General features: G+C 39.0%; 1 protein-coding gene across 6 annotated transcripts in view; it reads left to right on the plus strand.

The window, feature by feature from the left end:
* The window catches only part of WDR3 (WD repeat domain 3), a 51164-nt gene that overhangs the window by 6251 nt on the left and 21129 nt on the right, over positions 1-23784 (plus strand). For all 6 annotated transcript variants that reach the window (XM_067034091.1, XM_059043593.2, XM_067034098.1 and 3 more), the window contains exons 4-21: positions 1578-1696; positions 3316-3394; positions 4602-4697; positions 6172-6285; positions 6442-6543; positions 7438-7535; positions 8688-8795; positions 9316-9546; positions 12471-12564; positions 14816-14917; positions 16165-16250; positions 16419-16554; positions 17278-17334; positions 18570-18670; positions 18891-19002; positions 19149-19283; positions 19566-19616; positions 20147-20212. In XM_067034091.1, the coding sequence (XP_066890192.1) occupies positions 1578-1696; positions 3316-3394; positions 4602-4697; positions 6172-6285; positions 6442-6543; positions 7438-7535; positions 8688-8795; positions 9316-9546; positions 12471-12564; positions 14816-14917; positions 16165-16250; positions 16419-16554; positions 17278-17334; positions 18570-18670; positions 18891-19002; positions 19149-19283; positions 19566-19616; positions 20147-20212 (1887 nt within the window). The remainder of the gene's footprint in view (positions 1-1577; positions 1697-3315; positions 3395-4601; positions 4698-6171; positions 6286-6441; positions 6544-7437; positions 7536-8687; positions 8796-9315; positions 9547-12470; positions 12565-14815; positions 14918-16164; positions 16251-16418; positions 16555-17277; positions 17335-18569; positions 18671-18890; positions 19003-19148; positions 19284-19565; positions 19617-20146; positions 20213-23784) is intronic.

The raw sequence follows: 23784 nt of genomic DNA on the forward strand, positions 1-23784 counted from the left end.
GGGTTAGATTTAAGAAGTTTCAGATATTAAAATGCATTATGAAGTCATAACTTATAATGTGTTATATTAACCTGGCATTAATACAAAATAGTCAGATAGATTACTGCAATCAAATGGGAATCCAAGAAACAAATCCACTTGATATACCTAATTAGTATATTTTAAAGATGACATTTTTGATGAGTAGAAAAATGATGGATTACTTATGAAACAGGACTTAAACAGTTGGCTAACTATTTGGGGGGAAATTTAAAGTTAAAACTTTACCTCATGCTGTGTACCAGAGTCACGGATTAAAGACTTAAATATTAAACCATGATATTTTAAGTAAACTAGAAGATATATAAATAAATATTTGATATCAAGGTGGAAAAAGACTTCAAGCATATCAGCAAGGAAAGAAATTATAAAGGAAAAGACTGATAAATTTGAATGCTTGGTATTTGAATATTTAAAACATTTGTGCATCTAAACACTATAAAGAAGTTGTCAAGAGTAAATCCTAAGAGTTCTCAACACGAGAAGTTTTTTTTTCCTTTTTTGCTTTTTATTATATCTATATGAGAAGATGGGTGTTAGCTGAACCTATTATGGTAATGATTTCACAATATATGTAAATTAAACTGTCATGCCGTATGCCTTAAACTTATACAATGATGTACGTCAATTATTTTTTCAATAAAACTGGAAAAAATAAAGGACAATGAAAAAGGGAAAGTAATAGTTCCACTATGAAAGGGAAGGATTAATATCATGTCTTAATAACCAAGAAACAAGTGAAAAATAAGACCCAAAGGAAGATGAAAGACATGACTTGGCAGTTCAAAGGAGGTGCAGAACGGTCAGTAATCACCATAGAGCATGTACAGAATTTCTCATTGGTATTCAGAAATGCAAGTCAAATAAACATTGAGACAGCCTTTCAACTTGTGAAATTGGCACTGGTTTTTGAGCAACTGATAATATCCAGAGATGAAGGGATGGGAAAACTGGCATCATACATATCCTTGGTGGACCTTTAGATTGGTGCAGCCTTTCTGGAGATCACCCTGAATTGCAGACTTAAGATAGAAATATGTTTTAACCCAAGAATTTCCCTTTTTAGTTTTTATTCTGATCAGAGATAAGTACAAAGATAGAGGTACAAGAATGTTCATTTCCACATATTTATGATAGCAGAAAATTGGAAACTGCCTAAATGGCTGAAATAGAAAAAATTTAAAGTAAATTATGGTATACCCTTAAGGTTGGTTATTATGTGACCATTAAAAATGAGAACAGTCTGGAAAGACATGGGAATATATTAAATGAGAAAAAGGAGGAGAGTTATACAGTAATAGGAATAGCATGATCTCAGTTAACAACATGTATGTATACATAAAGACTAGTATACAACAAACTATCTGTGGTGATTATATCTGGATGGTGAAATCAACTGGTGTTTGGTTCCTCTGTGCTTTTCTGTATGTTTTCCAAATTTTCTATAAGGACTACATATCAACTTTGTAATAAAAATATTGTTTGTCAAGTTAGGCCTTATGTGGTAAAGAAAATTCTTCTGTATTTGATTCCTTTAGGACACAGATATTATCGTGTGGGATGTGATCAATGAAAGTGGCCTCTACCGTCTAAAGGGGCACAAGGACGCTGTTACACGAGCATTGTTTCTACGAGACAAGAATCTGCTAGTTACTAGGTAAAGAAATAATAAGTTTCGTTTCCATTTCTTTCTCTAGGTGAATTCATTGGAGAGGTTTTCAAAGAGGGAGTTTGTTTCATTCCTTACTCGTATCTCCGCACTATACTCAAGCTCATGTGCTAGTTTCCTCTTCTCGCTGCTTTTCCTCTCTCTTCCCCTCCCTTCCCAAACAGTGTCATAGATGCTATTCAGAGTTATTTATAGCATTTTAAAATTCCCTTTTCTGATTTGTCATTATTTTCCCCTGATACCAGCTTTTCCATATTCCTTAACTCTTCAACAGACCTTGTATAGGATGAGCTGTCTACTTTCTGGATCCCTAGAAAGTCAGAAAAGCCGAATATGGAGCAGTGGGCAGATGTGAATACCAAATGTTTGTTTTAGCCTGCCTCTTGAGAAGAGACATACTACATACTTAGGCCTTCTGAACATCTCATAGGTTGAACCATTTGAAATTTCCATTTGTGTGGGTTAAAAATGATAGGTCAGATATCAGCAATTTCATATATCATCAATTTCATATAGTTCAGCCTAATATAATGGTTATCATACCTAAGGAATGACCACCCAGGAAAGTTTGGGATCTTATGTTTTGCCAGGCAGTAATTAGAAGAACCATAGTAATTAGAACCATAGAAGAACCAGAAGGCAGTGTAGAGGAGCCGCACAAAATGCTGTACCAGTGGTGGATTTGTTCCTGTTGGGTAGGATACAGGGACATTAGTGTGTCTTGTTCAGATAACACACATTCTGTGAGGCAATGACTCTACTGTTCTACTAGAATATACATACACCTTATAGCTTAGGGAATGTAAGGGAAAGGAAATAACACTGTGAGGTGGGATTATATAGGAAAGACTTTGTAAATTGGATTTTTGTTTTTCTCCAGTTTTGTCATGAAGCAGGATTATATTAGATTTACATTGGTGAAGAAGCAGGGAACAGGCATTTGAGGCAGGAATAGTAGCGCCCATTGGCAGGGAGATTTAAGTGCCAGTTAATGGGAGGTTTTGGGAATGGTGCTGAAGAGCTTGATTTTGAATCCATAGAGAACCTTGAGTTAGTGCAAACTTAGAAGATTAAGATTATCTGACAGTAGTGTATTGGGTGTGGTGAGGGAACAGAATAGACAGAGACCAGATAAGTTATTAAAATAATTTGGGCAGTAGGACCTAACTTCAGGTGTGTGTACAGAAATGGATTGGGAAGAATCGAGGCTTGGAGACTTCCCAGAGGAGGCGTTTTCAGGACCTAGAGACTAGCTGGACATAGGAGACAAGGGAGCAGGAGAGGTCTAAGATGTTTGTGTGTTAGAATGAAGGAATGTTGATGCTGTGGCGATGGAAATGATGGTCAACTGGTTAAGTTCTACGTCCTGTAGCACTCTGAATTCAAGGTTATTTTTGTGCTTACAGATGGAACATTTTATTTTTCTACTTGAGAATAGCCATATAAAGAATTAGGATTCTTTACTTTTTAAAAGAAAGGTCAGGTGAATAGTAGCATTAGACATCATTGCTGTGTATTGTCTTTTTAAGGCAACAAATAAGTCCTTGATTTTCCTGTTAGTTCAGTGATTCTTCCTAATAAGATTTTTTTCCTATTTCTTCTTCTAGTGGGAAAGATACCATGGTGAAATGGTGGGACCTTGATACCCAGCACTGCTTCAAAACAATGGTTGGCCACCGAACTGAGGTATATGTAGGGTCATGGGCCCAGGGAAAGAATAACAAGGCAGAAAGGAAAGATGGTTTCTTCCCTGGCCCTTTCATGGCTCTTTGTTTTTACTGCTAACAGTAATCAACATGTACTGCCTTTAGAGAGAGAAGTTGGAGTGGTGGACAAAGTGCCAACCATCAGAGCAGATGCAGCTGCTCTGGCATTTAGTAGAAATGGGCCTTGGATAAGTTTTTAACCCATGAATATGGGTTTCATCACTTTTAAATTATAAGTATTCACCTTTATGATCATAGGGAAGTTTAATGATACTGTGTAAACAGTGCCTGGCCAGGTGACATGTAAATAGCAAATTGTAGCCATTATAATAATTACCTGAACATAGATCTGTTCAATAGAGATCAGGGAATATTTTACATCTTTGCATCCTCCTTTGTGCTTTGTTCATACCAGGCATAGGTGAAGGTGATTAAGAGGTACAAACTTCCAGCTATAAAATATGTAAGCCATGGGATGGAATCTATACATAGGGTATATAGTCAATAATATTTTAACAACTTTATATGGTGATGGATGGTAACTGGTCTTATTTTGGTGATCATTTCATAATGTATAAAAATATTGCATCACTGTGTTGTATGCCTTAAACTAATTTAACATTGTATGTTAATTATAACTCAATTATATATATTTTTGTGTATATATGCCCTAGAATATATGAGGAATATACACACCCTAGAATTAATGAGGAGGAAAAGCAGATTCTTTCTTGATTTGCAACAGTACTGTTATTTTCATTGTTTAGTTCATGGATGTTTGAGGCTAAAAATTGTGCTCTGATAGACGTTAATGGAGCACCTTTCATTTGTAAGGCACTGCTGAAATCAAAGAAGTACCACACTTGAAATCATTATTTGAGTGGCTTCTCATTAGGATTTATTCTGAACAGCTATTTAAATTTAAGGATAGGAAATTACAGAGAAACTGCTAGTCACCCCATAAACAACACTTCCACCACAGATCATTTTCTTTCTCAAAGTGAGCTTTCTTGTAGTGTATTTTTTTTTTTTTTTCTTGTAGTGTATTTTGAAAGAGTTGTCTTAATATTAGATTTTGCAGTGCCAAAGAGATTTCACTACACTGTACTTAGACTTTTGGAATGTCACATCATGCATCCTGGAGTCCCTTAATAACCATATTATTTGAATCTTTTTATACCCTGTAGGTGTGGGGGTTGGTTCTGGTGTCAGAAGAAAAGCGACTCATCACTGGGGCTTCTGACAGTGAGCTGAGGGCTTGGGACATAGCTTACCTGCAAGAGGTAATTGCCTCTTTTCTGATCATGGGCAGTGTCATGTTTTAGCAATTTCATAGGCTTGTTGAATTGAGACTCAGATGTAATTTTTGAGTACTTCACATAGTATTGGAATTCTCTCTTACTGCGATTTCTAAACAATTTTTTTTCTTTATTCTGTGGTCCATTGCCCTCATTTGCACTTGGAAGAAGGATAGCTTTAGGCTGACAGCTTTTGGTAATGTTAATGTTTTAGTCTGTAGGGCTCTTAGCTTGATATTCCTTGACCTTTGGGTGTCCATGGATGGACTTCCAAATATCTGTGACCCTCTTCCCTCAAACAAAAATCTATGTAAAATTTGTGTATGTTTATATAAATATGTATATTCTGAGAAGATCTGTCACATTTTCTCAGATCATCAAAGATTTTGTGTCAATGAAAGGATGAAAGGTGTTATTAGGTTTAGCTGGAGTTAGGTGTGTGGTGTTGTGTCCAGTAGCCATTTTGATGGGTTCTTCATTAGTAGGCTAGGGTTTATCTTTTTATTTAAGGAGAAAATGTAACCTCTCTTGCAATGTCTTTGAAATTCGTAATGCCAATATGAATCTTTGCCTCTAGAATATGGTAGATCTTTCACCTAAGAAGCTTTTAAAATTAATGAGGTCATCATTTTTTCACCTTGTTATGAAACAATAGTCCTTATACTGTGGAAAGTTATTGGAGCTCGTATAATGAATAATGTTTTGTTTGTGTTCTTGATGTGGTCAGTTTTTAATACATCCTGATGAATGTGCTGTTGTTGAAGAGGTTTGATCAGAGAGATCACTAAATGGAAGTTATCAGTGGCTATAAGGACAGGTTTCTAAGTCATTAGGGGTGAAAATCACCTCCTGGAACAAATTATTTCAGTGCTTTTTTTTTTTTTTTTTTTTTTTTTGTGCTAGGCGGGCCTCTCACTGTTGTGGCCTCTCCCATTTGGAGCACAGGCTCCAGACGAGCAGGCTCAGCGGCCGTGGCTCACGGGCCCAGCCGCTCCGCGGCATGTGGGATCTTCCCAGACCGGGGCACGAACCCGCGTCTCCTGCATCGGCAGGCGGATTCTTAACCGCTGCGCCACCAGGGAAGCCCTTCAGTGCTTTTTTTTAAAAAAAAATTATTTATTTTTGGCTGTGTTGGGTCTTCATTGCTGCACGTGGGCTTTCTCTAGTTGCAGCGAGCAGGGGCTACTCTTCATTGCGGTGCGCAAGCTTCTCATTGCGGTGGTTTCTCTTGTTGAGAACCATGGGCTCTAGGCGCATAGGCTTCAGTAGTTGTGGCTCTTGGGCTCTAGAGCGCAGGTTCGGTAATTGTGGTACACGGGCTTAGGTGCTCTGCGGCATGTGGGATCTCTCTGGACCAGGGCTTGAACCCATGTCCCCTGCATTAGCAGGCGGATTCTTAACCACTGCACCACCTGGCAAGCCCTATTTCAGCTTTTATTTTCCCATTCTTATAAAACAGATTGGAGACCCAGAAGAACCAGAGTCCAAGAAAGTCAAAGGTTCTTTCCCTGGAATACAGGACACACATGAAGCAGAGGATGATACCCTTGAGATGGATGAAGCTCCTGAGGATGTAATTCATTTTTGTTTTTTACCTTCAGTTGAGTTGAGTGGTGGGAAAGTATTCATTTTAGGGAAGATCTTTGTCACCTGCATTTTTTGGAATCATGTCTTTTCAGGGGTCAACAGAAGTATTAACCTTCTTCTTTTTCTCTTGCTTCCTCTGCAGCGCATCCTTACATGTAGAAAAGCTGGTTCCATAATGCGGGAAGGAAGGGACAGAGTTGTGAACCTTGCAGTCGACAGGACAGGCAGGATTCTTGCTTGCCACGTGAGTACCAGGCTTAGGAGAAAATAACAAGGACTTGACTGTTCCTTTAGAGACTTGTTCTTCTTTCGTATTCAGTGTGGAGGTGAACTTTTCTTTGGTCCTGTTAAGATTTCCTTATATGGTATTGTGTGGACCTATATTCCCTAACTTCTGTTAGCTCAACAACAGTAATTGCTCTTATCCTTCTTATTATTAGCAAACATTTATTAAATACTTGTCTTTCTAAACAATTTAAAAGCATTAACTTCTTTTTTCTGTTTTTTTTTAACATCTTTATTGGAGTATAATTGCTTTACATTGTTCTGTTAGTTGCTAATGTATAACAGAGTGAATCAGCTATACGTATACATATATCCCCATATCTCCTCCCTCTTGCATCTCCCTCCCATCCTCCCTATCCCATCCCTCTAGGTGGAAACAAAGCACCGAGCTGATCTCCCTGTGCTATGCGGCTGCTTCCCACTAGCTATCTGTTTTACATTTGGTAGTGTATATATGTCCATGCCACTCTCTCACTTTGTCCCAGCTTACCCTTCCGCCTCCCCATGTCCTCAAGTCCATTCTCTATGTCTGCATCTTTATTCCTGTCCTGCTCCTAGGTTTTTCAGAACCAATGTTTTTTTTTAAGATTCCATATATATGTGTTAGCTTATGGTATTTTTCTCTTTCTGACTTACTTCACTCTGTAAAAAGCATTAACTTCTTATTTAGTCTCAGAGTAACATTGTAGAAAGTGGTGAATTCCCACTTTACAGATGAGCCAACAATCCCAGCGAGATTAAGTTTTCCATGGTAATACAACTAGTAAGGCAAGAAAGAGAAATGTTCTTACACAGAAAAAGCTAAATTACAAATTTCCTCTCTTGGACTCACATCAACCTTTTGCCTTTCTAGGGGACTGATTCTGTGCTAGAAGTGTTTCGTATCCTTTCCAAGGAGGAAATTCAGAAGAAAATAGACAAGAAGATGAAGAAAGCTAAAAAGAAAGCAAAGTGTGTTTTCTTAATATTTACTACTAGTCAAGTATCGTGGGTGTGCCACATAGTACTGAAGGAAAAATTATGGCTTCTTTAAAGGAGTATTTACTCTGTTTTCAATTACCATTAAATGCTAGGGAAGATTTTATGGAGTGCTGGTAGTCCAAGTTTTTAATTTCTAAATACAGCTTCATAACTATCATATTCCTAGGTCTTGCACTCAGAGCTACACAGAATGAGAAAGGCAGTATAGGTATTTAAACATAGCTTCTAAATGATTTAATTCTGAGAGGCTAGCAGTGTGTCTTCAGTGACAACAGCCTATATGGAAGGAATCCGGGTTGCGTAGTACTGACCTTTGGTACTCTGAGAAGGAAGACTGGTTGGACAGTTACATAATTGAAGTTTGGGGGCAGTATAACCTTACAATAAATAGGTCATGGACTTCCCTGGTGGCGCAGTGGTTGAGGGTCCGCCTGCCGATGTAGGGGACGCGGGTTCGTGCCCCGGTCTGGGAAGATCCCACATGCCGCAGAGCGGCTGGGCCCGTGAGCCATGGCCGCTGAGCCTGCGCGTCCGGAGCCTGTGCTCCGCAACGGGAGAGGCCACAGCAGTGAGAGGCCCGTGTACCACAAAAAAAAGAAAAAAAAAGAAATAGCTCATTATAGCTATAGAAATCAGTTTCTGAGTGGTTGAAATTTATCAGGTCTCAAAGAAATAAAAAGTCACCAGTTTTTAAAATTTTTTATTTGCCAAAGCAAATCTTTTGAAACCTCTGGGGTTTTTTGGCATGGTTGGGTTATAAGTGCAGAGTAATGGATTTTCTAAAAAGTCCTGAAGTTAGAGAAGTTTACCAGAAACACTTCAGTGGTATAGTTTGAACTACAAAGACTTGTCCCCAGAAATTTTATGGGCTGTTGCATTCAGAATCTGTTTATTGAGGACACCCATTGGATGGAATAACACTTCATATTAATTGCGTTGTGGTTCACAAAGCATTTTTACGTACACTACATTGTTTAATTCTCAGGGTAATCCGTGTGGTTAAGTGACTCTTCCAGGTTCAAAAAGGTTGTTGGTCTCAGACCAGAACTTGACTCAAGTAATAGCAAAGCTTCTTCTAGAAAAGTGATAGCATGATAGTCTTTTTTTTTTTTTCTCCTCTAGATTAAATTCTTGCAAAGAGGAGGAGGAAGACCTTGAAGTCAATGTTGAAATGACTCTGCAAGATGAAATCCAACGGGTGACTAATATCAAAACTTCTGCCAAAATCAAGTGAGTGAAAATGTAATAGCTGAAGTATCTGAAGGAAGGATCTGAAGTGTTGCTACAAAATTGTATCGGCTTTTCATGCTATTTGTAAGCAGTCTCTACGAAATATATATCTGGAGACAGTGACCGTGGGCCTCAGCTCCTTTGCTCACCATGGGCTCACTTATTCATCATCTCATATTTGTTTTATTATGATAGCTTTTAAGCTTTTTACTTACAGGTCTTTGCTGCCAGTTAAAAAGAAAAATGTATACCCCACATTCCAAAAGGATTTTCAGTCACTTATAATAAAGAATACATGCACAGAAACAAATCAGAGCCAGTATCTAAGCTCAGGTTTCTTGGACTTAAAAGCCTCTACTAGACTACTGTCCAATACTCAGAGCACTCTTATTGTAAAATCCTTTATACTTGTTCAAACTTTGTATAGATGGAGGGCATTGCAAAGCTTTTCTCTTAGAAAAAAATTAACCTTGTGAGCTAAGATGGTTGCTGGAACATTTATGAATATTTTCTCATGCAGATCCTTTGACTTGATTCATACTCCCCAAGGAGAGTTAAAGGCTGTCTTCCTGCTGCAAAACAACTTGGTGGAATTATATTCACTGAATCCATCCATGTCAGCTCCTCAGACTGTCAGGACAAACAGAATTACCATCGGGGGTCATCGCAGTGATGTGCGGACTTTGTCATTCAGCTCAGACAATATCGCTGTCCTTTCAGCAGCAGCTGATTCCATTAAGATATGGAACAGGTTTGTGAAATGATGCTTTCTATAACTTTATCCAGTAGTGTTTTCTTCCCTTTGAGTTTTTGTTTGTTTGTTTTGTTTTGTTTTTCGGTACATGGGCCTCTCACTGTTGTGGCCTCTCCCGTTGCGGAGCACAGGCTCCGGACGCACAGGCTCAGAGGCCATGGCTCACAGGCCCAGCCGCTCCGCGGCATGTGGGATCTTCCCGGACTGGGGCACGAACCCGTGTCCCCTGCATTGGCAGGTGGACTCTCAACCACTGCACCACCAGGGAAGCCCCCTGAGTTAGTTTTTAGTACTCTTGATGGTTACTTATTTTTAGGGCCCTAAATACTGTTCCCTCAAAATGTATCTTCAGTGCATTTTGACTGTAGGCCTGTGGAGTTTAGAGTAGGAAAAATTGCCTTTTTAGATTTGGTATAAAAACTGTAAGTTTATTCCATGTCTGAAGCTTATTGCTGTACTTGGCTAGAGAAAAACACAAGCATACTTCCTACTCTAAATTCAAATAGGCTGTTAGTGCTTTACAGTAATTTTACCATGATTTCTCATTCCTCACTTTCCTAGATGACTATTTCAGATGTTCTTACCTCTCCTCACACCTCACACCTCTAGCCCCTTTAAGCTGATGACCTTGCTTCCTAGTTCACTGAAGAAATGGAATCATCTAGAAAATGTTCATATGCCCCCATCTTAGCTGCATCTGTATCCACATAATCTTTCTTCCTATGACTGTTGGTGCTCCTATCCAAAAGGTAATCACAAGCTATATTTCTCCTTCTCCAATTTTCCTCCCTCTCTTGCATCATTAATCTTCCCTCTCCGTTGGGTCATTTGCATCAGCATACAGATATGCTGTAATATCTCCCATCTTGAAGGAAATAATCCTGTCTCATCCTTATCTCTCTCTCCAGTTATCTCCCCCCATCCTCTGACTCCTTTTCTCCAGCAGGCCTTTATCCCCGCCATTTCACCAGAACAGCTCTTGTCATCTCATCAGTGGTGTTCATGTTTCAAAATCCAGTGACCTATAAGCTTCGTTTGACACTCTCTTTGAATTGATAACTTTTCTCCTCTTTGAAACAGTTTGAATTTCATTACTTCCTCTTTCTCTGCTGGCTGTTTTTTTTCTCAGTCTTGGCTAGACCCTTCTTATTTTGCTGACCTCTAACTGTTGGAATACTTCAGGGCAGAGTCTTTGAACCTTTTCTCTGTCTACACTCACTTTCTGTAATCTCTAGTCAGGTGGCTTTCTATATGCTGATGACACTTAAATTTCTATCTCTAGCCATAGCCTCTCCCTGAACTTCAGACTCATATGTCCAAATCTTTTGTTTGTATCACCCTTGGATGTCTAATTAGGCATCTCAGCTTTTTATATGTCCAAACCGTACTCGTGATCTTCATTTCTTCAATAGTTCCCCACCCTCTGTTCCTACAGACTTCCCCATATTAGTAAATAATTACTTCCTGTGGTTTTTCTAGCCCACATCTTTGTAGCCATGTCCAGTGCATTAGCAAATCCTATCAACTCTACCTTCAAAACTTCCCTGGTGGTCCAGTGGTTAAGAATATGCCTGCCAATTCAGAGGACACGGGTTCGATGCCTGGTCTGGGAAGATCCCACATGCCACGGGGCAACTAAGTCCATGTGCCACAACTACTGAGCCTGTGCTCTAGAGCCTGTGTGCTGCAACTCCTGAGCCCACACGCCGCAACTACTGAAGCCCATGTGCCTAGAGCCTGTGCTCCGCAACGAGGAGCCACTGCAATGAGAAGCCCGCGCACCGCAACCAAGAGTAGCCCCCTCTCGCCACTACTAGAGAAAGCCAAGACGCAGCAACAAAGACCCAGTGCAGCCAAAAATAAATTTAAAAAACAAAAAAAAAGAGTATTAAAAAAAAAAAACTTACCTGGAATTCAACCACATCTCATCACCTGCACTGCCACAACCTGGTTGAAACCACCAACGTCTCTTATCTGGATTGTAATAGCTTTCTGACTGGTCTTCCATGCTTCTTTACTTGCCCCTCTGTGATCTATTCTCAACACAGTGGCCAGTGTAATCTTTTTATAATGGAAGTTATATCACTTCCAGGAGCTCCATCTCACAAGGACTAACTACAAGCCACAGTCCTTACAGACATTGTATCTTACCACTCTCCCCTTCTCCAGTGGAGCCCCCCTGGCCTTTTTGTTATCCCTTACAGGCGACAAGAACGTGCCTGTGTCAAGGCTGTTGTGTTCCCTTTCTGCGTGGAACCATCTTCCCCTTTCGGCTAAGGCTTTCCTCCCTCTCTTCTCATCACATGGCCATCCTGCTATCCCCTTCCCACCTTTGTACTCTTGGTCCCCTTCCTCCAGGTGCTGTGTTTCTCCATAGCACCTGCTAGCACCTGATACACCAGTATTTGTCTCATTTCCAGAGGATGTTAAGCTTTATGAGATTTGGGGCCTCTTCTGTTTAATTCATTGTTATATCTCCAGCACCTAGAACGGTACCTGGCATTCAGTAAATGTTGAAGGAAGTGGGCATTTGATATCTGTTTGTTGCATGGATGAATGTTTGTGGTCCAATAAAATGAACTTTACTTGTAAGGATACAGTATGCTAATTCAACTTGCAGTCCTCTGGCCTCACTTCTTTGTAGTGGCAGATCGGGCTCTCTTGAGCCCAGCAGATGCTTTTCTCGGCTCTTTTGTAGAATCTGTTCCTTAGGATTGGGAGCCGCCATGAAAGAAAACAAAGTTAGGTGCCACTTACTAATTTCTCCCTTCACTGTAATAAGCCAGGGTTATTCAGACTTTATCCTTTCTCATATTGATCACTCTGTGTGGCTAAGTGTATATGAAACGTACATGCTGACCTCTCAGATGTAGAAGCAGGTTCTCTTAACATACAGGTTATTTATTCCTTCTTTCTCACAGGTCTACACTGCAGTGTATTCGCACAATGACCTGCGAATATGCACTTTGCTCATTCTTTGTACCTGGTGATCGGCAGGTGGTCATAGGAACAAAGGTAAACAGGCTTTTCCATGGATTTGGGGGACTTTTTCTACTCAGTATTCTTAAAGTTGTTTGAGAAATATGCTTCCTATTTTGGCATATGGGAAATGTATTAGGGCCAGATAGTATGAGAGGGTGTTAGTTCATTGCCCTTTTTTTGAGGTTTTTATTTTTATTGAATTTATTTATTTTGGGCTGCATTGGATTTTCGTTGCTGCGTGCAGGCTTTCTCTAGTTGTGGTGTGAGCAGGGGCCAATCTTCGTCACAGTGCATGGGCTTCTCATTGCGGTGGCTTCTCTAGGGCTCTAGACACACGGGCTTCAGTAGTTGTGGCCCACGGGTTCCTGAGCGCAGGCTCAGTAGTTGTGGCTTGCAGCCTCTAGAGCGCAGGCTCAGTAGTTGTGGCGCATGGGCTTAGTTGCTCCGCGGCATGTGGAATCTTCCCGGACCAGGGATCGAACCCGAGTCCCCTGCATCGGCAGGTGGATTCTTAACCACTGCACCACCGGGGAAGCGTGAGGTTTTTTTTTGTTTTGTGTTTTTTATTTTTAAACCAAACCTTATGTCAAATTATGAAGAAAATTAAAATCATGACCTTGAGAAAACTGTCACTAACATTTTGGAGATCAGCCTTTCATGCATCTTTTTATGAGCACACGTGTAATTGTGTTTTGAGAAGACTGGTGATAAAAGACATTAAGTACCAGCATCATGCATGGCAGATAGAAGCATTTGGTAAATACAGCCTGACTGATGAAGTACTCAGCTGCTAATCAGGTTGGGAGATAACCATGAGGGAATAAGCAGACATGGATTTGGATTCAGTTTGGAGCAAGTCATATAACTTCTCTTAGTGTGCTTCATTATCTATACAATGGAATGGTGACACTTGCTTTTTGGCAGAGCTTTTTGTGCCAGATGGGCCTAGGTTTGAATCCCAGCTCTTCGATTTACTGGCTGTAAGACCTTTTGGGCAAGTTACTCAGCCCTGTGAGCCTTAGTTTTTTCATGTAAAATGATGTAAGTAACCTGCCTCACAGTCTGCAAAGCACTTAGCACAGAGACCAGCTCCAGCAAATCACTAATAAATAAGAACTGGTAGCATAAGTAGCATGAATGGTAGTAGTAAGGGTGGTAGTGGGAATAAAGTGGAATAAGATCTATGGAATATTTTGAAAAGTGCTTTGCAAGTATTTGTCATTATTATCCCCCTAAACTAATGCCGTGTGTGCATGATTATTTTATTAGAAAAACCTATGTTATCATAATGGATATTTTTGGTCCAGCAAAAAGTGTAAAATAAGCTGGAGAGATTTTAGGGTCAATGTCAGTGAAAGAACATTAAATTTCAGTTAAAAGTTTTCCTCATTTTTCATTCATTCTTTTAACAAATGTCCATCCACTATCTGCTATTGGGAAAACATTTTGCAAATTGCTTCAAAGACTATTTGTATGACTCAGACAGAATCTCTAGCCTAGTCTCTGTGCCATGCTGCTAACATACATGATCTCATTTAATCCCCACAACAGCTTAGAGGGGTTGGTGATATAAACTGCATTTTTCAGATGGAAAAACGGGCTCATGGAGATGAATTTACCCACAGTCAGAGTTAGAGAGAGGCAGCCCTGGGATTCAAGTCTTCCAGTTACGTTTTTTCCACCATATGTGCACAGGCTTGTCATAGAGCAGGCTTTGCCACTGTGTGTATTCCGTGCTGGCACCATGACCACAGCATATACATGGTCTAAACAGGAAGCGTGGCTGATAGTTTTCTAAGCTACTGTGATTTTTTTTCAAGTTCATTGCCCTCCCTAGCATTGTAGGTAGTATTTCTCATTATCAGTGTATTCTAGAGAGGGAAATCAAGAGTTGGAAAAGCCAGCTACCAGTTGGTTAAGCCAGCTACCATAGAGGATAGTCCACTTAAAGGACTGATTAAGTTTTTTAAAGGTTTCTAAGTTCCCCATTTGCTCTTATGTTTATTCTGATATGCCTGTAGCCATGATATTTCCCTTTTGAAGTTGAGGAAACTAGTGGAAGTGACAGTAGTCCTGTACTACAAGGTTGTACTGTTCCTTAGTTGTACAGTATAGCAACCCTGCCAGGATTAACCCAACATGTCAGTAGGGGATTTAACAACATTTATTCACAGAGGAAGTACAGAGCATGGACCGTGGAAGCCCGTTTCCTGAGCAGTTAGCTACATTGTTGCTGCTTGGTTATGAAACTGTAGGTTGTGTGTTCATTTTGTGTCTTTCAAAGACAGGAAAGCTGCAGCTTTATGACTTGGCCTCAGGAAATCTGCTGGAGACAGTAGATGCACATGATGGAGCTTTATGGTCCTTGTCTCTCTCTCCAGATCAGGTAACTAAACCAGATGTTAACATCTGGGCTTCAGTACTCTGGCTGTACTTCCCATTTCTTATATCAAGTTCTGCTGCCTAACAGGGATTTGTCTCAGGGTTTCTTTAAAGAAAGCCCACTTTTGTCTAATCTCTAGATTTTATATATGGTGCCATATCTTGTGCCTGATAATATGAATAGCTGTCATTATGATTTGAAATCTTGTTCAGCTGCTGTTGATCATCAGCTCCATGACATCAGATTGCTTACCCTCCTGACTTTTTACCAGTGGTTTGTGATACTTCTTAAGAGGAAATACTTCCTGGGGCAACACAATGTGGAGGATAGAGCAGACTTTTCTGCTCCCCTTTTAGTCCATACATCTATGACTATATAAATCTAGTGATTTTTTAGTAAATATGTGAACCTTTCAAGTCAATAACAGTGTATTTCCCTTCAAAGGAGTCACCCTGGAGAACTGTGTACTTATTCCAATAATGGTGCTCAGAACATTTTGAGATATTTTTTGACAGCACCTTAAGGGATTGTGGCCCATTTATTGAATACTCCCAGTGGTGGCAAACCTTCATTCATTGAAAGTAGATATTTTTGGAAAAAAATGGAACCTGGAATTTAGACTGGGTAATGCCATTTGGGGTCCGAAATGAAAGAAACAGCATTAAAATTTAAATAGTAGTAACATCTAGCGTTTGTAGAGTGTTCTCTTTTCCAAAGTGTTTTCACATCCATCATGTCATTATTGTTATTTTCACAATGATTTTATAAACTAGGTAGTCTTTACAACTGCACCAACACTGAGGGTCATTATAAGGTTATTTTCCCATGTTACAAATTTCTGAAATGGCAGAATAGACATTTGAGATCTAGTTTTCTGACTCTATAGTCTGTATAGTTTACACTAACACTAAAATGTGATAAAACCAATTGACTACTTCATAGAAAATTCTTTTGACTGTTGCCTTACCCTGCAGTGTTCATTGAGTCTTTCTTCCTGATGCTGAATGAAAGTATAACTAGAACTTTACACTAGTTATCATATGACTACATTAGTCTCTGCTGGGAGTTCTCCAATAGGATCTGTGGTTGTATCCCCTAAAGAGCAATGAAGGGAGTTAAGGAAAAACCACATATCCTAATTCTTATCCCATGCCATTAAATAAAAATGGTCTTTTATACTATTTTGAGGTGTCTTATTAAAGTTTCTATACTAAGATTTTTTTTTAACGGAAATGTCATTTGATTTTCAGCGTGGCTTTGTGACAGGTGGTACAGATAAATCTGTCAAGTTCTGGGATTTTGAGTTGGTGAAAGATGAAAACAGTACCCAGAAGAGGTGAGTGGACATTTTTCATTTGTGTCCATTTTGGTGGAGCAAAAATGGGGAACCATTGAATGGGTGTTTGACATGTACTGATATTTCTGTTGAGCTCCAGAGGATTTTTGGAATTTTTTTATGCCTTTGTAGAGTACTCATTTTTCTTGATGCTTTCTGTAATGCTAGGCTTTCTGTGAAGCAAACCCGAACCTTGCAACTAGATGAAGAAGTTCTGTGTGTCAGTTACTCTCCCAATCAAAAGCTGTTGGCTGTGTCTTTGCTGGACTGTACTGTGAAAATTTTCTATGTTGATACTTTAAAGGTACAATGGTTATGCCTATGGATATTTGCTTTCTTTCTGACTGACCTTGGGTTGAGACTATAAAGAAGTGGCCTTGAATGTTCCCAGCAGTAGTATGTTTCTAAAAATTTGTGAATCAAAACATTGCAAGTACACTTGGAAACCTAGGGTTTTAAAAGAATCCTTTGGTTCATAATTTTTGCTTAAAGCAAGTTGTATTTCATATGTTCAGAAAATCTGTGGACAGAAAATCCTGTCGTAGCCAGTAGTTTTTAGAGCATTGCTAGGTGTCTTAGGCAGTGATTCCACACTTGGCTGTAAATCAGGATCATTTAGGTTGCTTTTAAAAATATAGATTACTGGGCTCTACGCCCAGAGTCTCAGTGGGACTGGATTGGGCCTGGAAATATTGTTGTGAAACAAGTACTTCAGAGACTTTTCAGCTAAAAGATCCAGAGAACGTCTCTGTTCCATATTCTGACTGAGGGAATAGGCTTCTGCAGCAGCCCTGGCTCCACTATATTGCAGCATTCTTGGCAAGTGCATGCAGGGGTTGTATGCTGGATATGGGTACAAGTCACCTTCAGTGGTTTGACTGTCTTCTTTGAAACTACAGATATAAAGCAATCCAGAACAGTCTTAGCATTGTATTTAAAGTTATATTTTAGGCCTATAGATAATAAATTATGCCTGTATTTTATAGACATGAGTTATTTATATTCTTTTTTTAAAATTATTGTTTAGTTTTTTCTCTCACTGTATGGACACAAACTACCTGTCATATGCATGGACATCTCTTATGTAAGTAAAATTTAAATAGTGTCTCAGTAACAAATTGTCTTTTCTAAAATTCTATCTTAGTTCTTGGCTTGATAGCTTCATTTTAGTATTTTTCAGTTTGTTGTATAACTGACTATCCTAAAAAAAAAAAAATCATACCTTAAATATATATATTTCTTTAATGCTTTTAGAATATTTTCAGATACCTGAATTAATCCTCATAACCAACTCCCTGTTTTGGATTCCCCAAATAGTATTTTCTCGTATAAAAATAATATAGGGCTTCCCTGGTGGCGCAGTGGTTGAGAGCCTGCCTATCGATGCAGGGGACATGGGTTCATGCCCCAGTCCGGGAAGATCCCACATGCTGTGGAGCGGCTGGGCCCGTGAGCCATGTGCGTCCGGAGCCTGTGCTCCGCAACAGGAGAGGCCACAACAGTGAGAGGCCTGCGTACCGCAAAAAACCAAAAAACCAAAATAATGATAATAATAATAATATAATTGGTAGAACACCCTAAAATATGAGGAACTTTCAAAAAGGCAGCCCCCTTTGTTCTGAAGTATAATGTTTGTAAGGGAAATGGAACTTTGCAATATTTACGGTATTTTGCGTTATGTATACTTCTAGTCTCTTGACCAAAGTTGTATTTATTGCAATGTCTAGTTATGATTAGGAGTGGCAATATATATTTACAAACAATGTCTAGTCTGTATGAAAGGAATTGGCCCCTGCTCTAGCTGTCTGCACTCAGTGCATTAACAGAATAAATTGGTGTCAGAAAATATTTTCAGTTTTCTTGTTATGTTGACAGCAATTTGAACGAGGTGCTAAAACAGGAAAGATAAGAGAATCAGTGATAGGACACATGGCATAAAAAGGGCTAGGTCGTAAACATTCTATATAGTAGATTCTTTCCCAGCCTCATTCTTCTCTTTCCCTCTTCTCTCCCCCCAAACTCTATGACAGAGATTAGAGATTCTTTATTCTATCTATTGAACAAAGTAAACATAACCTACATCAAGGCACAACACTGTCCTGTAGCAGGACCAAAACATCTAAGCCACAGTGTTCTTGCTCACAAGCTTTTTAAGTAGATCTGTAGGTAAAAGCAAGGATGTAGGTGCTCTTGGTAAAGAGATGAAATTAATTTTTTGGCATTAATGTTTTTGAAAGAAATGGGATACGTGTTCTCGTTAGCTTTTCTCCAATTAGAGTTTCAGATAATCAAGTAATGTTTTACTTCTTTTCCTCCTAGGATGGAGCTCTGATAGCAACTGGCTCTGCTGACAGGAATGTGAAGATCTGGGGTCTGGACTTTGGGGACTGCCACAGGTCTCTGTTTGCACATAATGACAGGTAGGTGTCATCTTTTCAAAGAACTCCCGTTGAGTCACCTGTAGGTATCGTTTCCCAGGAGCATCTGTGTCTATTATTTAGTGTTCTCAGATAGTCAGAAATTTAAAATTCTAAAATATAAATAGACACTCTAGATCTAGCTGTTCAAAAACTATGTGTATAAGACTCTTTTTAATGATGAGGAATTTGATGACATTTGAGTACTTCTCTCACTTTTCAGTGTGATGTACCTGAAGTTTGTACCCAAGTCTCACCTCTTCTTCACTGCTGGGAAAGACCGTAAGATTAAGCAGTGGGATGCAGACAAATTTGAACACATACAAACTCTGGAGGTAACCTCTTGCCTGCTTTGCTTGCTCAGTACTTAAGAACTTCTTTTAAGATCAAGTGTTGATTTCCCACTAATGTAAGCAGTTAGCTGTCTATGAATAAGGTATTCTTATTCAGGATTTTTGGTTTTTGTCCTTTCTCTCCGCAGGGCCATCACCAGGAAATATGGTGCTTGGCTGTAAGTCCCAGTGGGGACTATATTGTATCATCGTCCCATGACAAATCTCTGAGACTTTGGGAGAGAACAAGGGAGCCTCTTATTCTTGAGGAAGAAAGGGAGATGGTAAGGAGTTCAGCCTTGGTTACAAATGTGCTGGTGGATATCAGTACCTGACATGCTGTCTCAGCTCGAGTTTCCTGTGTAGTGCTATCACACCTCAGTCAGTGCAAGTCCATTGACTTCCAAAAGATGTTTCCAAGACTGCTGACACCACTTCGACAGCCAAGCGGAGACAGAGATGCCATAAGGGGGTTGGATTGTGAAAGAAGCAGCTTCTCACTGTCTCATTTCACTTTACATAGGGGTCATGTTTTTTCTTTGAAATTAATTCATATCTCTTGTCAGCAAAGGGAAGCAGAATATGAGGAGAGTGTGGCCAAAGAAGATCAACCAGTAGTAAGTAAATCTTTCGGGACCCTCAGACTGTGTCCTGTAATTATCTTATTGGAATTTACTGTAATTTCAAGAATTTCTAATGGGAGTAGAATTGGGACTAGATGCCACAATCACTCACAGCTGATATGGGAAGGAATCTGTGTAGTCCTTCTTAATCCAGCTGTATATCCTGATTGTATGGGACAAATGATTGACCAGATTTGGTATTGAATGATTGTCGTTCTGGCTTTATTTTTTAAGGAGGCTTCAGGCAGTTGTTTCACTGTAAATCAAAAATCAGAAAAAATTTGAGAAATTGGTCATTCTCTTTAAACATGTGTTGTAGAGCAGAGTATTCTTCTGATAATGCATATAACACATTTAACATTGTGTCTGGCACTTACTAAGTACTCAGTTAATGGTAGCTGACAACACCATGTAACAGTCATCGTAACATAGTAATGTCTATTCTTTTCTGGATATAAGATTAATTTATTGGCTCTTTAACACCTGTCAATGAAATTGTTAAAGGATCTCTTTGTTCCTGGCAGGTTCCGGGAGAGACTCAAGGTGACAATTACTTTACTGGAAAGAAAACTATTGAAACGGTCAAAGCAGTAAGTTGATACTAGAATGCAGTATCTCATTTTCAATTTTTTTTTTTTATTTCCAAAAAGTATTTTGTTAAAATCTAAAGAAAAACACAAAGGAAACAATTATAAGAAATAAAAACAGCATGAAATTTCCCTTTTTCTAGATTTGACCTTAAAATCATCAAATAAGTGTTGAGCCCCTAATCTCTTTACTTTATGGCAGTAGTTCTCAAAGTGGAGCCCGCAGACCAGAAGCATCAGCATCCCCTGAGAACTTATTAGAAAAGGAAATTCCCAGGCCCTAACCCAAACCTACTGAATCTGAATCACAGGGGTGGGGTGAGCAATAAGTGGGGGTATTTTTGTTTGTTTGTTTGCTTTTTTGATTATAGACTCTTTTTAAAAATTGAAGTGTAGTTGATTTACAATGTTGTTAATTCTTGCTGTACAGCAAAGTAATTCAGTTATATATACATTCTTATAAATTCTTTTCCATTATGGTTTATCATAGGATACTGAATATAGTTCCCTGTGCTATACAGTAGGACCTTGATGTTTATCCATTCCATATATAATAGCTTATATCTGCTAACCCCAACCTCCTACTCCATCCCTCCCCCAAAGTAGCCACAAGTCTGTTCTCTATGTCCATGAGTCTGTCTCTGTTTTGTAGATAGGTTCATTTGTGTCATGTTTTAGATTCTATATATAAGTGATATCATATGGTATTTGTCTCTCTTTCTGTCTTCATTTTAGTATGATAATCTCTAGTTGCATCCATGTTGCTGCAAATGGCATATTGTGTTCTTTTTTATGGTTCAGTAATATTCCATTGTACATCTGTACCACATCTTTTTTTTTCTTAAACATCTTTATTGGAGTATAATTGCTTTACAATGTTGTGTTAGTTTCTGCTGTATAACAAAGTGAATCAGCTATATGTATACATATATCCCCATACTCCCTCCCTCTTGCGTCTCCCTCCCACCCCTCTAGTGTACCACATCTCTTTATCCATTCATCTGCTGATGGACATTTAGGTTGTTTCCATGTCTTGGCTATTGTGAATAGTGCTGCTATGAATATAAGGGTGCACGTATCTTTTTGGATTAGAGTTTTGTCTGGATACATGCCCAGGAGTGGGATTGATGGATCATATGGTAATTCTATTTTTAATTTCTTGAGGAACCTCCATACTGTTTTCCATAGTGGCTGTACCAACTTACATTTCCACCAACAGTGTAAGAGGGTTCCCTTTTCTTCACATCCTCTCCAACATTTGTTATTTGTAGAGTTTTTAATGTGGCCATTCTGACCAATGTGTGGTGGTACCTCATTGTAGTTTTGATTTGTATTTCTCTAATAATTAGCAATGTTGAGCATCTTTTCATGTGCCTGCTGGCCATCTGTATTTCTTTGGAGAAATGTCTGTTTAGGTCTTCTGCCCATTTTTCAATTGGGTTGTTTGTTTTTTTGTTGTAGAGTTGTATGAGCTGTTTGTATGTTTTGGAAATTAAGTCCTTGTCAGTCACATCATTCACAAATATTTTCTCCCATTCTGTAGGTTCTCTTTTTGTTTTTTTTTATGGTTTCCTTTGCTGTGCAGAAGCTTGTAAGTTTGATTATGTCCCATCTAATTATCTTTGTTTTTATTTCTATTGCCTTGGGAGACTGACCTAAGAAAACATTGGTACTATCTATGTCAGAGAATGTTTTGTCTATGATCTCTTCTAGGAGTTTTATGGCTTATGTTTAAGTCTTTAAGCCATTTTGAGTTTATTTCTGTGTATGGTGAGAGGGTGTGTTCTAACTTCATCAATTTACATACAGCTGTCCACCTTTCCCAACACCACTTGCTGAAGAGACTGTCTTTTTCCCATTGTATGTTCTTGCCTCCTTTGTTGAAGGTTACTTGACAGTAGGTGTGTGGGTTTATTTCTGAGCTCTCTATTCTGTTCCATTGATCTATGTGTCTGTTTTTGTGCCAGTACCATGCTGTTTTGATTACTGTAGCTTTGTAGTATTGTCTGAAGCCTGGGAGGGTTATGCCTCTTGCTTTGTTCTTTTTCTTCAGGATTGCTTTTGCAATGCTGGGTCTTTTATGGTTCCATATAAATGTTAGGATTATTCTAGTTTTGTGAAAAAATGTCATGGGTAATTTGATAGGGATCATGTTAAATCTGTAAATTGCCTTGGGTAGTATGCCCATTTTAACAGTATTAATTCTTCCAGTCCAAGAACATGGGATATCTTTCCATTTCTTTTTTTAAAAAATAAATTTATTTATTTATTTATTTATTTATTTCTGCCTGCATTGGGTCTTCATTGCTGCATGCAGGCTTTCTCTAGTTGTGGTGAGTGGGGGCTACTCTTCATTGCAGTGCACGGGCTTTAGATATGCAGACTGCAGTAGTTGTGGCTTGCAGGCTCTAGAGCGTGGGCTCAGTAGTTGTGGCGCATGGGCTTCGTTGCTCTGCGGCATGTGGGATCTTCCTGGACCAGGGCTCAAACCCGTGTGCCCTGTGTTGGCAGACAGATTCTTAACCACTGTGCCATCAGGGAAGTCCCTATCTTTCCATTTCATTGAATCATCTTCAATTTTCTTTATTAAGGTTTTATAGTTCTCACTGTATAAGTCTTTCACTTTCTTGGTCATCTCTATTGCTAAGTATTTTATTTTGGGGTTGCAATTTTGAAAGGTATTTTGGTTTCTTTGGATGTAATGTTCTGAAAATATCAATTAAGTCTAACTGTTCTACTGTGTCATTTAAGATCTCTGTTGCCTTGATTTTCTGTCTAGAAGATCTGTGCATTGATGTGAGTAGGATTTTAAAGTCTACTATTTTTTTTTTTTTAACATCTTTATTTGAGTATAACTGTTTTACAATAGTGTGTTAGTTTCTCTTTTACAACAAAGTGAATCAGTTATACATATACATATGTTCCCATAACTCTTCCCTCTTTTGTCACCCTCCCTCCCACCCTCCCTATCTCACCCCTCTAGGTGGTCACTAAGTACAGAGGTGAACTCCCTGTGCTATGCTGTAGCTTCCCACTAGCTATCTAATTTACATTTGGTAGTGTGTATATGTCCCTGCCACTCTCTCACATCGTCACAGCTTACCCTTCCCCCTCCCCATATCCTCAAGTTCATGCTCTAGTAGGTCTGTGTTTTATTCCCATCCTACCACTAATCTCTTCATGACATTTTTTTTTTTTTTTAGATTCCATATATATGTGTTAGCATACGGTATTTGTTTTTATCCTTCTGACTTACTTCACTCTGTATGACAGATTCCAGGTCTATCCACCTCATTACAAATACCTCAGTTTCATTTCTTTTTATGGCTGAGTAATATTCCATTGTATATATGTGCCACATCTTCCTTATCCATTCATCTGTTGATGGACACTTAGGTTGCTTCCATGTCCTGGCTATCGTTAATAGAGCTGCAATAAACATTTTGGTACATGACTCTTTTTGAATTATGGTTTTCTCAGGGTATATGCCCAGTAGTGGGATTGCTGGGTCATATGGTAGTTCTATTTGTAGTTTTTTAAGGAACCTCCATACTGTTCTCCATAGTGGCTGTATC

Source organism: Kogia breviceps, chromosome 1, assembly GCF_026419965.1.
Source record: "Kogia breviceps isolate mKogBre1 chromosome 1, mKogBre1 haplotype 1, whole genome shotgun sequence".
Classification (NCBI taxonomy): Eukaryota; Metazoa; Chordata; class Mammalia; order Artiodactyla; family Physeteridae; genus Kogia; species Kogia breviceps.